The sequence below is a fragment of the Pempheris klunzingeri genome, chromosome 3, assembly GCF_042242105.1.
Source record: "Pempheris klunzingeri isolate RE-2024b chromosome 3, fPemKlu1.hap1, whole genome shotgun sequence".
NCBI lineage: Eukaryota > Metazoa > Chordata > Actinopteri > Acropomatiformes > Pempheridae > Pempheris > Pempheris klunzingeri.
The window spans coordinates 19,212,511-19,225,581 of record NC_092014.1 but is presented as its reverse complement, the minus strand read 5'-3'; the positions used below and the strand labels follow the sequence as shown (position 1 = coordinate 19,225,581).

The 13,071-nt window shown below is 39.1% G+C and overlaps 1 protein-coding gene across 1 annotated transcript in view; it reads right to left on the bottom strand.

Moving 5' to 3' along the window:
• The window catches only part of LOC139222351 (zeta-sarcoglycan), a 273,275-nt gene that overhangs the window by 44,481 nt on the left and 215,723 nt on the right, over nucleotides 1-13,071 (bottom strand). Inside the window, exon 5 of the mRNA XM_070854258.1 lies at nucleotides 2,685-2,807. Coding sequence (XP_070710359.1) covers nucleotides 2,685-2,807 — 123 coding nt within the window. The remainder of the gene's footprint in view (nucleotides 1-2,684; nucleotides 2,808-13,071) is intronic.

Genomic DNA, 13,071 nt, shown 5'->3' with positions numbered 1-13,071 from the left:
TTCAGTTAAAACACCTTTTTTCTGAGGTTTATTCCAAGGCCCACTGAACACTGCACAAATGTGTGTGTCTGAGCAACTGTCAACAAATGGAAAAAACAAAAGAAAAACTGCTGTCTGTTCTGTCAACAGAGGTGGAAATGGCAGTGTGTGTTGCTATGTTTGATTGCTACTCTATACAATGATGTTTCTCACTTTGTCAACCACAGGCCATGTTTGTCCCAGTTTCTGACTATGTTACATTTGGTTTCACTCCATTGGAACCAACAGCATTCAGTCTGGGTTTATATTTTTACATAGGGAAATCCAGCATAAGCCCACTGGTGTCACACCTCACTAGCTGCCATGACACTGCCTTGCATTGATTATCACAAACAGCAGGCTTACATGCAACCTTCCACATTAGCTATGCAGTCTTTGCTGTGCACGTCTCGCTATACCAGAGGGCAGCAAAGTGTGGATTGCTTACCTTAAATCTTAAAAAAAGTATTTATCTACAAATCTAAAAAGAAACAGTAGAATAGCTCCACTGGACCTCAGTGTAAAAGCTCAATGGATGTGTTCATATTTGCATTCTTTCCACAGTTCAGTCTCTCTTCTCTCACCTCTATCACACAGTAAATGACAGAAGCGTTCCTTCAAAGTGCCTCTAATGGACACTTCTCCCCAATTACCCACGCCTGTGTGCATTTTTTGCTTTTGTAGATCACCTTCAAAGTTGAATTTGTGTGTTTGAACATTTTGTGTTCCTAAAAAATGACCAACTACTGACATTCAAACATGTGAGCAGAAATATACACACATTGATCTCTCATTGATTGGTCTCTTTTTCCCTTAACCCCAATTACTCTAAGGAGAAATAAGTGGACTGGGGGTTATTGAGGAGAGGGGCTAGGGTTCCTCAGAGAGAGACAGAAGTTTCTTTTAGGATTAATAAGGAGTGAAAGAATAAATTAATCTCTAAAACAATCTAAGACAAATTACCCTGTCCAGTTTGATAATAACAGTAGAAAGAGAAAAAGCAAGAGTTTTCTTTTCTGTGCTCATACACTTCTAAGAGTTTTCTTCTTAACCATATGGAGCAATAAATAGTAAAAAAAGAGAAAAGACTTGCATGATTCAGATCAAATTTTGTTAACAAAATTATGTATGTTTGATATATATATATATAATAGTTTGAGGGCAATAATTCAAGAAATTCATAAGAAAAAGTGTGGAGATATAAATGAAACATGAAGGAGAGGCTTTGGGATATAATGCACAAATTCTTTATGAGAAAGTATGTATGATCAACCCAAATAAGACATAGCCTTAGCCATTTGACTCATGGTGCTCTCCATTAGTGTGCCACAGAATGCAAACCCCATAATCGATATACATCCTGAAATCCCAGAATGTGGCGATTAGTTTGATATATTTAACACTTGGTGATTATGATGAATCCTACTTGAAAGACTGGGTGGAAATACCCTAGATTTAGAAAAAGGAAGCAGGTCCCTCTGCCTCTTTTCTTTTTTCTCCAGTTGAGGGCAGAAAAAACCAGAAAGGGCACTGTTATAAGAATTTTACATAACGGCCAAACTGTGTAATTACAACAATGGCATCCATAGATTTACAGACAAGGTGGGCCACTTTTTAGGTGGCTAAAACACATTTCTTTGCTGCCTCCATCCATAGCAGTCTGTGCCTCCTGCCTGCAAACTGGGGTCGTCCTGACTGCAATCTACTGTAATTGATACCCTTACTGCGGATAAGTACCTCATACAACCCCACTTCCAGTAATTCAAACTATCCCTTTAATCTAATTACGCTGAGGAGAAATAAGCTGGATAAAAAAAGAGATGTTAGTTTGAATTTCACTTTTCTCTAGGTGCTCATTTTATTACAATGAAGGCAGCAACAGGTCATGACAATGTCCTTATTACAATTACAGCAGCAGCCACTTTGAATTGCCACGGCTACTTGTGGACCTCTCCATTGCCAGACACAGGGAGTCCCCCACCCTCCTGTTTCCTGACAGGGCATGTATAGATTCCATTCCATACAAAGACACCCATTGAATCAATTGCAGGGTGTCTCCATGAGATGGTGCTTCCCTTACAAAAAAACAGATCCAAAAACCAATGTGTAACAGATGCTAATTTCAGCCAAGTACCCAGCAGGGGCCTTGGAATGATCTGCAATGGATCTGCAGGGCCCAATTGTGTCCAATTGTGCCCTGTGTGCAATTCTAGGTGGCTGCAGCTGTATATGCCAGATTTCTGGATGCAAATTTTATTTCAGTTTAGGGGAGCATTCTGAGTCTCAGACAATGAACCTGTTCTGCCCTGCATTGTTCCAACCAATTAATCTGTACTGCACAAAAGTGTAAATTAAAGAAACCTATTTTAAAGGGTTCCTGTGGACTTTTAACAACTTGTAGCAAACAAAAGTTATGTTTACATTACTTACTAGCAGTTTTTCTACTCCCTGCTTTTGTTGGCACATTGCTGCACATCTTGTCTTGTTATTGTGGATCAGTGGAATAGTGTGAAATATCTGCAAGAATGTGTATAGCATCACCCCCGTGCACACCGGTGAGCATGTGTGTCCTTGTGCATGAGCAAAATGGAGAATCTTTAAAGAATCTGTTCTTAAAAAGAAGCCATGCTGGTAATTTTGTGAATATGTAGTACAGTGTGTTGTACCTGTGACTCTCAGTTTCTCTGTACCAATGCTGATCTCCTCTTCATCTGCGGAGAACAGAACTCTCTCTCCATCTGTACTCCTCACCTCAAACCTCTGACACTGAGCTTCTACCATTTCTGAACCTGAGAAAGTGAGAGAGAGAGAGAGAGAGAGAGAGAGAGAGAGAGAGAGAGAGGCAGAGACAGAGACAGAGAGAGGGGTCAAAATTTAAAGCAGAAGAACAGCACATAAAAATGTAGCACCTGGTAGATGCTTTCATCCAAAGCTCCTGACCGAACCTTAAAAACTAAGTCATCAGAGAATGAAAAGAGAGAGGAAAATTAATATATAAAAGGAAAGAAAACAACATGGTGTTTTTAACCCCTTCTGCCTTTAAAAAAGTTGAAATCCATTCTTTTAACAAATTAAGCTTAGATTTCCCCAAGAACTCAGGTTGAAATCATTTGAATGATAGTTGAATCCACAAGGAGTGGGAGTGCTTTGGTGACCTGCAGTAAACACTGAGTCAGTACCAGAAAATGACAAGAAGTGTAAATTTTCCCCCTTTGAGAATTTGCTTCTATCTCTCTGCAACTTCTCTGAAGCCAAAAGAAGCCAAAACACTGAAGAACTTGGAAACAAGCAGACATGTTTTGGCTAACATGTTACACAGCACACACAGGGCAACACTACCATCCCACTAGAGCCATGTTTCATTGAGGTATCAATGAGGTATGAAACACATCAAGGAAATACTTTAACTAGGTCACTTTTGTTTACACTTTTCTATGGGCAGCATCATGTATATCAAAAAAGGTGAAATCACCTACATTTGCATATAAATATATTTGGTATCATTTATTCTTAGGGAAGATACAGCATGTGGATATTGTCTATGGCTCTCATTTATCTAACAGCAAGTACAGTAGTGGGCATCAGCATCACCTGGTACTTGTCAATTCCTGCAACAGACAAAACACTGACAGTGTTCCAAAGAGTTCTCAGTAGATTTGTTGAGGTCTGAAAAGTTGATAAATCTACTGATAAAGTTGCCAAATGACCAACAGCGGTCACAAAGGCAGTTTGAATCTTGTTAATTTAGTTTGCCATGTTTCCATTCATTTTGTAATTTGGACTTTGAGATGCTGCTATTCCAACCTTTTTGAGCCTAAAGAAAAGTCTCTCTCTCCCTTTCTCTCTATCCCCTTCCTTCACTGTCTGGGCTCCCAGGCTATTACACATGTCAATTAGAAACCCAGAGTGCCTGTCAGTAATAATCAAACTTTATTAGCAGCCATCAATCTGGGATTAAGTTATTTTTGTCATCTCTCTCTCTCTCTCTCTCGCTGTCTTTATCCTGTCTATCGCTCTCTTCTTAAGCCTCTCACTCCTTCACCGACTGTGTGAAAAAGCGGTTATGATTTGTGTTGTGAAAGGCTCTCCCTAAAGCAAGGTGTGTGTATGTGTGTTACAAATGTATGCAAAGACTTAGGAGATGGGTGGGTAGGGAGTGTGGGTTAACAGAAATGGGAGAAATATGGTGAGAGGTGGATGACAGAAAGAAGAAAGAAAGGTTTATGTTTGAGCAGGAGAGATAAAGAGAAAGTGAAGCTGGTTGGAATTGGAGATGTGCTGTGCTAGTTGCTGTCTCAGACATCTAGCTGGTTCTCGTTGGCTGTTCTGCTCTTGTCCTACATTACAGCTCATGGTGCAGATTTCCAACATGTGAGCAGATCAGCATATTTCCAAAGGTTTGTATTTTATTCACACAAATGTTTCTTCTTGACTTCTCACTAGAGGTGTGCAAAACATTATGGAAGGGCAGAGGATGGGCAGCTGCAATGATGGTGAGAACTACTGTGGAAGAGATGATATGATCTGGTCTTTAGCTACAGTTTTATGACTCCTTCTTCTCTTTACACTGGAGCTGTAATGTGTGCTTACATAAGAATTGTGCCTATGGCTTTAATGCTAAACTGAAATGAATCTGGGAGGAAAAAATGGGGAGAACACAAAGAATGTGATGCTCTATATATGTGCACTCGCACCAGCAGCAGCAGCAGCAGCATTTGTTTCAAATGATCTCTTAGGGAAAAAGACTCACAGAGTGGAGCAATGCTGGGGGAAACATCTGCACTGGGCAGTTTTACTTGAGTGAGGCGCTCTTGCAATGCAAAATTAAACAGTAAATGTGTTCATTAGCTTCATGCTGTAAAATGTCTTTAGTTCTATCTGATGTGTACATCAGTAATTCTCTTAACTGCGACATGAAAATGAAAGAAAGGATCTGTTAACACTGATAACCAAGGAAGGAATAACCTCGGGATGTCAAGGTTCTCTGCAGCAGAACAAAACAAAACAAAATGTTTACAAATGTTTACAGAAAGCAGTAACAAGTAAACTAAAAACCGAAGAAACCCAATTCAAGAGACAGCAATTCTGAGAAAATGTGTTTTTAGAAGCGATTTGAAAGAGGGCTAGCCTGTCTGATCTGCTCCCGCAGGTCGTTCCACAATCATGATGCTGTGACTCCAAAGGCTCTGTATGTTCTGGCTTTTCACCTTGACCCAGGAATTACTAACAGACCAATGGCAGAGGGCTCGATGTCAGTAAGTCATTTCTTGGAGTTCTCTTGGATTTTTTGAGTATTCTTGCTGCAACATTATGAACTAGAAGCTTAGCGAGGCTGTATTGAGTGACACAGGAATACAGCAAATTACAGTAGTCTAAATGAGATGTAATGAAAGCATGGATGGCATGATTTCTAGGTTCTTAGTGGATAAAAAAAGATCACATTCCAATAGATTCCAATCCAAAGAGATTCCAATATTGCATAAAGCGCAATTGAATAACTGACTTCACCTGTTGGTTGAAGTTAGGTTTTTTATCAAAGAAAACACCTAATAATCACCATCTGATCTTTTTGGTTAATCTTGTTAGTAATCTGCAGGTGGTGTATATTAATTCTATGTAAATTAAGTGCTTGTGGTCAATTAATTTGCTCCTGCAAATGTCTTTCCCACTGATAACACCAATGTAATTCTGCTGTCACCAAAAACAACAGCACTCCTCATTAGGCAGACATGTTAATTGATGCAATAATTTAAATAATCACTTCCTGACAGTATCTCTCTGTTGTCACAAGCGCGTTCCTCAGCAGGATCCTTCAATAATAAAGCTTTTAAGATATGTCTCTGATGAAAAAAAGCATTAACAGTGCATGTGACTGAGACTGAGAGAGTGACATCTGGGCTTTTTGACATAAAACACAAACACTCCATTTAATTTGGGATAATAAATACATGCTCACTTTGTTTTTGCACATTTCTTACGATGAAAATGTCACAGTGTTTATTCTAAAGCCACTGTAAGCAACAAAACTATTATATTAAGTATAGGTTAGATGACTATGTTTAATGCCATGGACCAACAGAGAATTATCACCTAACTATCCAGTTCCCTCCTGTGTTACAGATCTTTAGAGCACCTTTCGGCTCTTTGATTCGGTTTTACTGCCCAAAACATCACTGTTTCAAAGCTCACTGCTGCCATCAGTTCTGTTCCAGATGCCGGCAGCTGTTTTTAGTGAAAAAGCTCTGATAAATCCATTTTACCCTATGTGCCCTGCACCAAACAGAAGACAGATATTAAGTTAGCAGCCAGCTATTGAACACAGTGCAGCATTTAGCAGCTGAAAAGCCAGACATTTTATTCACATATTTCTCTCAGTTGATGAAAGCAGAGCCTACATGAGAGTGAATATTTCACTTACATTTATCTGGAGGCCAGAATCATGACCTCCAGACAAAGCTAATGTTGCTTTGTTTCTGCTGGATGTGTAAAAAGGTAATTGTTGGTGGGTGTCACTCTGTCTCACACAGTAAGGAATTGGCTATTACTCGTACAGTGTTGTGCTTTTGGGCCTGTGAATGTTCCACATTAACTTCAGTTTGGAAGCTGAGGCTGGAGAATGTGCTTTTAATTCACAACTCCAACTCAGTGTTACCCCACCGGAAGCATGACCCCTTGAACTAGCTTGCTCCAGATGGTGACTTTTATGCATTTATAGGTTCCTTTACACGCAACTTTCAATTTACTTTGTCTCTGTTAGATAGATAGATTTTCTCATTCTTGCAATTCAGGTCCTGAATAGGGCCAAAAAGAAAAGAAATAATATATTAATCTTTCCGCAAGCTTCAATAGAATTCAGCATTCTCCAATTTGTATTCTGTAATTAATGAGGGGACATTAATAGGGCCCCTGTGTAACTTTTTTATAACTGCACATAAAACCGTTGAGGCCATAATAAAGCTGTATGGGTTTCCTATCCTGGACTTTTAATTCTAGACTTTAAATTAGCGCTTCTACCAATGATGGGATATGATGCAAGAAGACATTGTAAAAGGACTGGGGAATAGGTACAAAGAAGAGTGTGGCTAAGCCAAGTAAACACTGCATGCATGGTTGATTTTCCCAAACAGGTCAAGATGAATTTTTAATTAAAGTCAGCTTCAATGTGCTTTGTGAGTATGCCTCTCCAGCACCCTCACCATTCTTTCCCTCAGTCTCATCCTCTCACACTACTGGAGATTAGAGATCACAGAAGTGGGTGAAACAGTTTGTGACAGTCATGTAATTATTTGCTCTTTATGCCTGGTCTTGAATAGTTTTTGCATATATGGCCATGTATATGTGGAAATGTGTATGCTAATATATTCTCCAGCCAAGAAACACTTTTAAATTAGCCAGTTTTCGTCCTTAGGCCATGTACTGAAAGTCAATCATACTTTGTCTCATTTAAATCACTCTATAGTTTTCCTTAGGTCAAAATTCTGGCAATATGCTAAAAGTAGCATTAAGGCTTTTAAGTGAAGGATGAGGTTATATAATGCCAACTTTAGTGTCCTTGTAGTGGTTAAATGTGGCTGTTATGGCTGTTTTTAAGATTCTTCTGACTGCTTTAAATGCTTGGCTGGGTCTGGCCATTGGCTTAATCACTTTTCACGTTTTATGAATTGAAGTACAGCCTGGAAACTCAGACAGTGCCCATTCCACAGCTCCATAGTCTAGACTTAAAAGGTTAGGGGGACTTCAGGCCTCTTCAGCAGGAGTGCTAGCAAAATCCACTTTCTACAACTGGAGCTAAAAGAGCTGGCCTGAAAGGATTTGTCCTATAATATAAGGGGCCAATGACGTCTTTATAACTTGACCTCCACCTTGACCTTTTGTAAAACAATGTATGCATGTCACATATTCCTTACTGTCCTGCAATGCATGATAAAAGCGATACTACACTGCTGTGGCTAACTTTTTGAGGTGTATGATTATTACCACCTATGTATTGTATTTGAGTCGATGTTTTCAAATTCAGATGACTGACATTTAATCAAACAGCCACGAAGCCTGAACAACTACATGGTGTGTGCAGCTTCAGAACAATCTGTAGAAGTTTGAGAGTTTTAGAACAGGCGTGATTTTGGGGTTTACAGATTTACACATAGTGTTTTTTAGCCATGTTGTGTCTTTGATGAAAAATTAGCTTAGTCATACAGACCAATATTGGCCCAAATGTATTCATTTATGCAACTATTGGCGTCAATTTTAGGTTTTAAAGACTTTGTATCTGGAAATGCACAATGTCTGTCTTGTCTGGTGTGTCTACAAACAAAACTAGAGACAGTGGATTAAGTATTTTTATGTTATGTGTATTTGTACGTGTGTGTGTGTGTGTGTGTGTGCCTCTGAGAGCTGGAATGCAACATGTGTTGAGTGCTACCCGTATGAGTTAATCAGATTAAACCGATGCTGTGCTACTGTATCCAGAGTTGGAACTGGGGTTGCAAGTGCCTTGGTGTCTTTTCCTAAAAACTTACACTAACACAAAAACATGCACAATTACAGCAGGAGCGATATTAGCTCTTAGGAACTTCTCTCTCTCTCTCTGACGCACACATGCACAAGACCAATAGAGCTTTCTACACCAACTCCACCAAATCAAACACTGGGAGATTTCAGGCAGGCACAAATCTGTGTTTGTTTCCTTTAAAAGGAAGTTTGATAACACTGTTTTGACGTTTCTCTGAATTTAACTCTAGTAAACTCTCCCATAGATTATATTGGCTATGCTCCAATGATCATTAACCCGAGTACACACATGCAAACACACCTGCCAAATTAACTCTCCTTCTTAGTGATGTGACCACAAGAAAGGTTTCTTAGTTACATATACAAACTACAGAATGTTTATGTGCATATCTGTGTATTTGTTTGTAACGACGCAAACAAGGAACAATCGACCAGGGCAAGCAGAAACACTACTACAGCTGCTGTATACTTTACAGCATTTCAGGGGTGGACAGAAACAAGAGACCATGCTGCATCCCTCTTGCATATAATTTCACAGAGTAGTAAATATAAACAGCGTTTGGATTATTTGAAATGAATAGTGTAAATAGTGTGGACAATTTTTGTCCTTTTGTTTTATACCTACAGCTAAAGCATTCAAAATAAGTTTCTGTCAGGTGAATCACGTTGACTGGATTTCACTCCCTAAACTTCCTGATTAGTTATTCAAACATGGAACGGCTTATCAGTGGATTAAGATGAGCATTCTGTTGAGTGAGTCAGGCTGATATGCTTGTCAGTTCCCCTCCTGTCTAGAATGTCAAATTTAATGAATATTCAAAAGCCCACTGGGCTCTTTTGTGTTTTCTGCAAGAGAAAATGTTCCTTACGGGGGATTTGTGCAAACCACATTACGCAACGCACGGCACATGTGTAGAAATATTTAATCAAATGTTGAGTAAAATGTTTCTCTGTCTTCTCTCTGGAAATACTACTGCTTCATTCCCACTGAGTAAATGACTGGGTGAGTGGTGAATGAATGATTGAGTGACGAATCGTGGCTCTGTGAAGGTAACTAGGGCAAGGGATTAACTTAGGTTGGACTTGATTGGCCATCACAGCCAAATAATAGAGTATTGATCTATTGATATCAAAGAGAACATTTGATAGAAAAAATATTAAATGATAGATGCATGAATGAACCTTGGAGTTTTATTGCATTGGTGTTTCACTTGTTATAAGGCCCTGGAGGTAAATAGTCACTTAGAATAATGTCTATTGTAACCTCTCAAGTGTGCCAGATCGTAAAAGTCAGCAACTTTTATTTACTCCACACAGCCCATTCAGTACCAGTGCTTTGATTTTGCCAAGAGTAAAAATTTTACAACTCATCATGTCCTTGATAACTGGAAGCTCTACTGTATAAGCTTCTATATTTTAAGAGGGAGAAAAAGAGGGCATCTGAAACAGATATGTGAATAAAGCAAAACATTATGGTGTTGCAGTGTGAGATACAAAAACTGAGGTCTGGGTGATTGATAAGACAAGGTTATTCATTTGCTGTTAAATAAAAAACAATGTTGAATGTTAAGAAAAGGTGGCTCATGCACCAGAATTAAAGCAGCTTATAGATTTCTATACATGCAACCAAGGTCCCAGTATATAATAAATGTGGAGTGCAAACCTAAAACAACTAAACACAAAAATTCCTAGAGAGTTTAGACAAAACATACATAATTTTGCATGTACATTAAACATCTGGCTTGCACTACTACAATACTTGTTGCATGAAAATCTTTTGTAAATGCTGTTATTTTTACGGCTAATCTCTGACACTCATGTTATACACCAGAGATCACTTGATAAGACATACTGCAGTTCCCTCAAAGTGTCTTTGCTGGCATTTTTTCAGTTAATTCCTATCTGATTGAATGTTACTGTTATTCAGCTTAGTCTGGATTCCTTCTTGTAATGACATTGCATTCCCTTACAAGGGACAACATAAGTTGACCTTACTTCTATTTGACAGTGTGATTATTTTTTTCAATAAATATGTCAATGTATATATTTGAAGACGTTTTCGTACTGTTATTTGTTAAATGTCTAGGCTGTGATTAAAGGCGGATTATGAGACATTGGGCATGTAAAAGGCCCCATTCTCCTGCGGCAGTGGTACATAGCTCAGTTTACTGCATACATATAAACTCCATGTATTGCTGGTAAATCTTACCATAATGATTAACAAAGGTAGCACTGTGCTGAAGCTGAAAGGCTGTAGTAGCAGTTAGTCGTAGTTGTGCTGAATGTATTAAGAGTTTTCGTTATTCTTCCAGCCTTGTGTTTGTAAATGGGAATGGACAGAAATATAATGCAGTCCAATACAAGACCAGCACTGACCACAGCTCCAGACATTACCATGAGCCTTTATGTCATGACCCATGACAGTGTGTGTGTTGCAAACCTCAGCCACTCGTCAACCCTCCTCTCTCATTGGATAAATAACACTGCAAACGCACAGTTTAGGGTCAAGTTCTGAGCCAACTTGTTTGTTTTCAAAATTTGTTGACTGGAGTTTAAAGTGAGCCACTGTAACTTTGAGAGATAAATGTTACATGCCACCGTTCGAGGAGCGACAGAATGAAAGAGAGAGAGAGGGGGGCAAAAGAGAGAGCAACTGTATTATTTTGGTCTTTTGAGAGTAAACAGCATGCAACATGGCCATGATGCAACAGCTAGAAACAAGATGGTCACCACGTTGTTGTGTCTCTACCAGTCAAAGAGGAAGACAGGCCCTCTGCTGCACCATAGCACACCTTCAATCGCTTCAAAGTGTCTCTTAAAAGAAACAGACAAAGATAAATGAGAGAAAAGATGCGGAATGCAGGAGAGGGGAAATACTGTAGAGAAACGAAGAAAATGCACTGCAAAGCACTTTTTAATTCAACTTTTGAATTTGCCTCAGGTGGGAGGGTGAGATTCATGCACTGAGGGACACAAATTATTTATTTAGAGTTGATTACAGTCATTAATATAGTAAGATGGGAGAGAAAGAGACAGAGGGAGAGATAAATGAGTGCCATTTGTCATCTGAATTAATCAAGCTGATCTCTGGAGTCAGGGCTATGGGATGGAGGGAAGATGAAATGGTGGAACGTGCAGATGAGAAGACAGGCAAAGGTTGTGCTACGCAGTTCTACATATTCCTTAACGCCCCAAGCACAACCAAACAACTACTGTCAGTGTCAACACAATTAGTGATATTGCTCGCTTAGGGGCTACTTTAAATGAAAACTGGGAACCTTATTCAGCAAACTAAATTTAATTTCATTTAATTCTCTTTTCTTCCCCTTTAGACTTTGAAAATCAGCTGCAGATTTAACTTTAAAGAGAATCTTAATAAAAACAGTTGATTATAATCAGTCCTCTATTGTGCATCCCATACATCATTTTTCAATCAAATCTGTTATTCTTTTTCTCCGTTATTTTGGTCCTTTGTCCAAACAATGATGGGTGTGTACACAGTGTATCACGGTGAATATGGTTGCATGGAGACTACATTTGTGGAGTATTCCGCATATATGTACATGCAAGCATCACATTCTGGTGAAAGACTAACAATTCTTATTGTAGTGTATAGACCATTTTAGTAAAACAATGGTGGTTTAATAAAGGAGGGTGAGAGGGGCTCTGGATGAACTCTGACCTGAAGTTGTACCCAATCAAATTCTGAAGCCACTCTTCTCAAGCCTACCACATGCTGCTTTAAACATGCACAGTTGCATGAACAATAAGAAATTAAACTGAAAGCCCAGGAGATCCTTTGGTAGTACACTGTAGACCGGTGCTCATATGGTACAGTAGACTCAGCTAGACACAGGTTGAGATGATCTCCATGCGGCTGACCTCCCCCGTTACATGCAACTCAAGGCTTATGCTAACCTTGAAAATGTGCCATCTGGGTTCCAGTTCATAAATAATATACTCAACCTTAAACAGCCTAAAGCAAGAAAATGCATTTTCTAGTGCATTTAAAAGTACAAATATTGATTGAATTCTGTGCACATACTGAACTTAAGCCTGGTGAAGGTTTGAGCTGTTTTTTAATTGAGAAGTAACTGCAACCTGTGTCACATCTATAGATTAAATATGAGCTGCAGCAAAATATTAAGATAAGGAAACTTGAAAGAAAGATTGCATTACACTGAAAACAAACCTGGCTACGATCAGGCTTGTCTAGGAGAAGGATGCAACGCAACTTAAAAATCAAGTCAACCAACCTGCTTTATGTTAGACTAATGAAAACAAGCCTCATTTACCAATAGAAGCCCTACTAAACTGGTAAACTTAAGGAAACACTACTAAATTCACATTCGAGTGCTCCTTGCACAGGTGCGTCTTTCAGTGAAGTGATACAGAAATCAGAATCAGAGTGTTTCGGACCCAAATGCAGCACACAGTCAGTGAGAAGTCACTTTTGCTTGACAAGCACGTGAATGCAGTTCAGAACAACCACGTTCTCAACCAGAGCCTCTGTATGATGCCCCAGGACTCCACCTGGTAAAG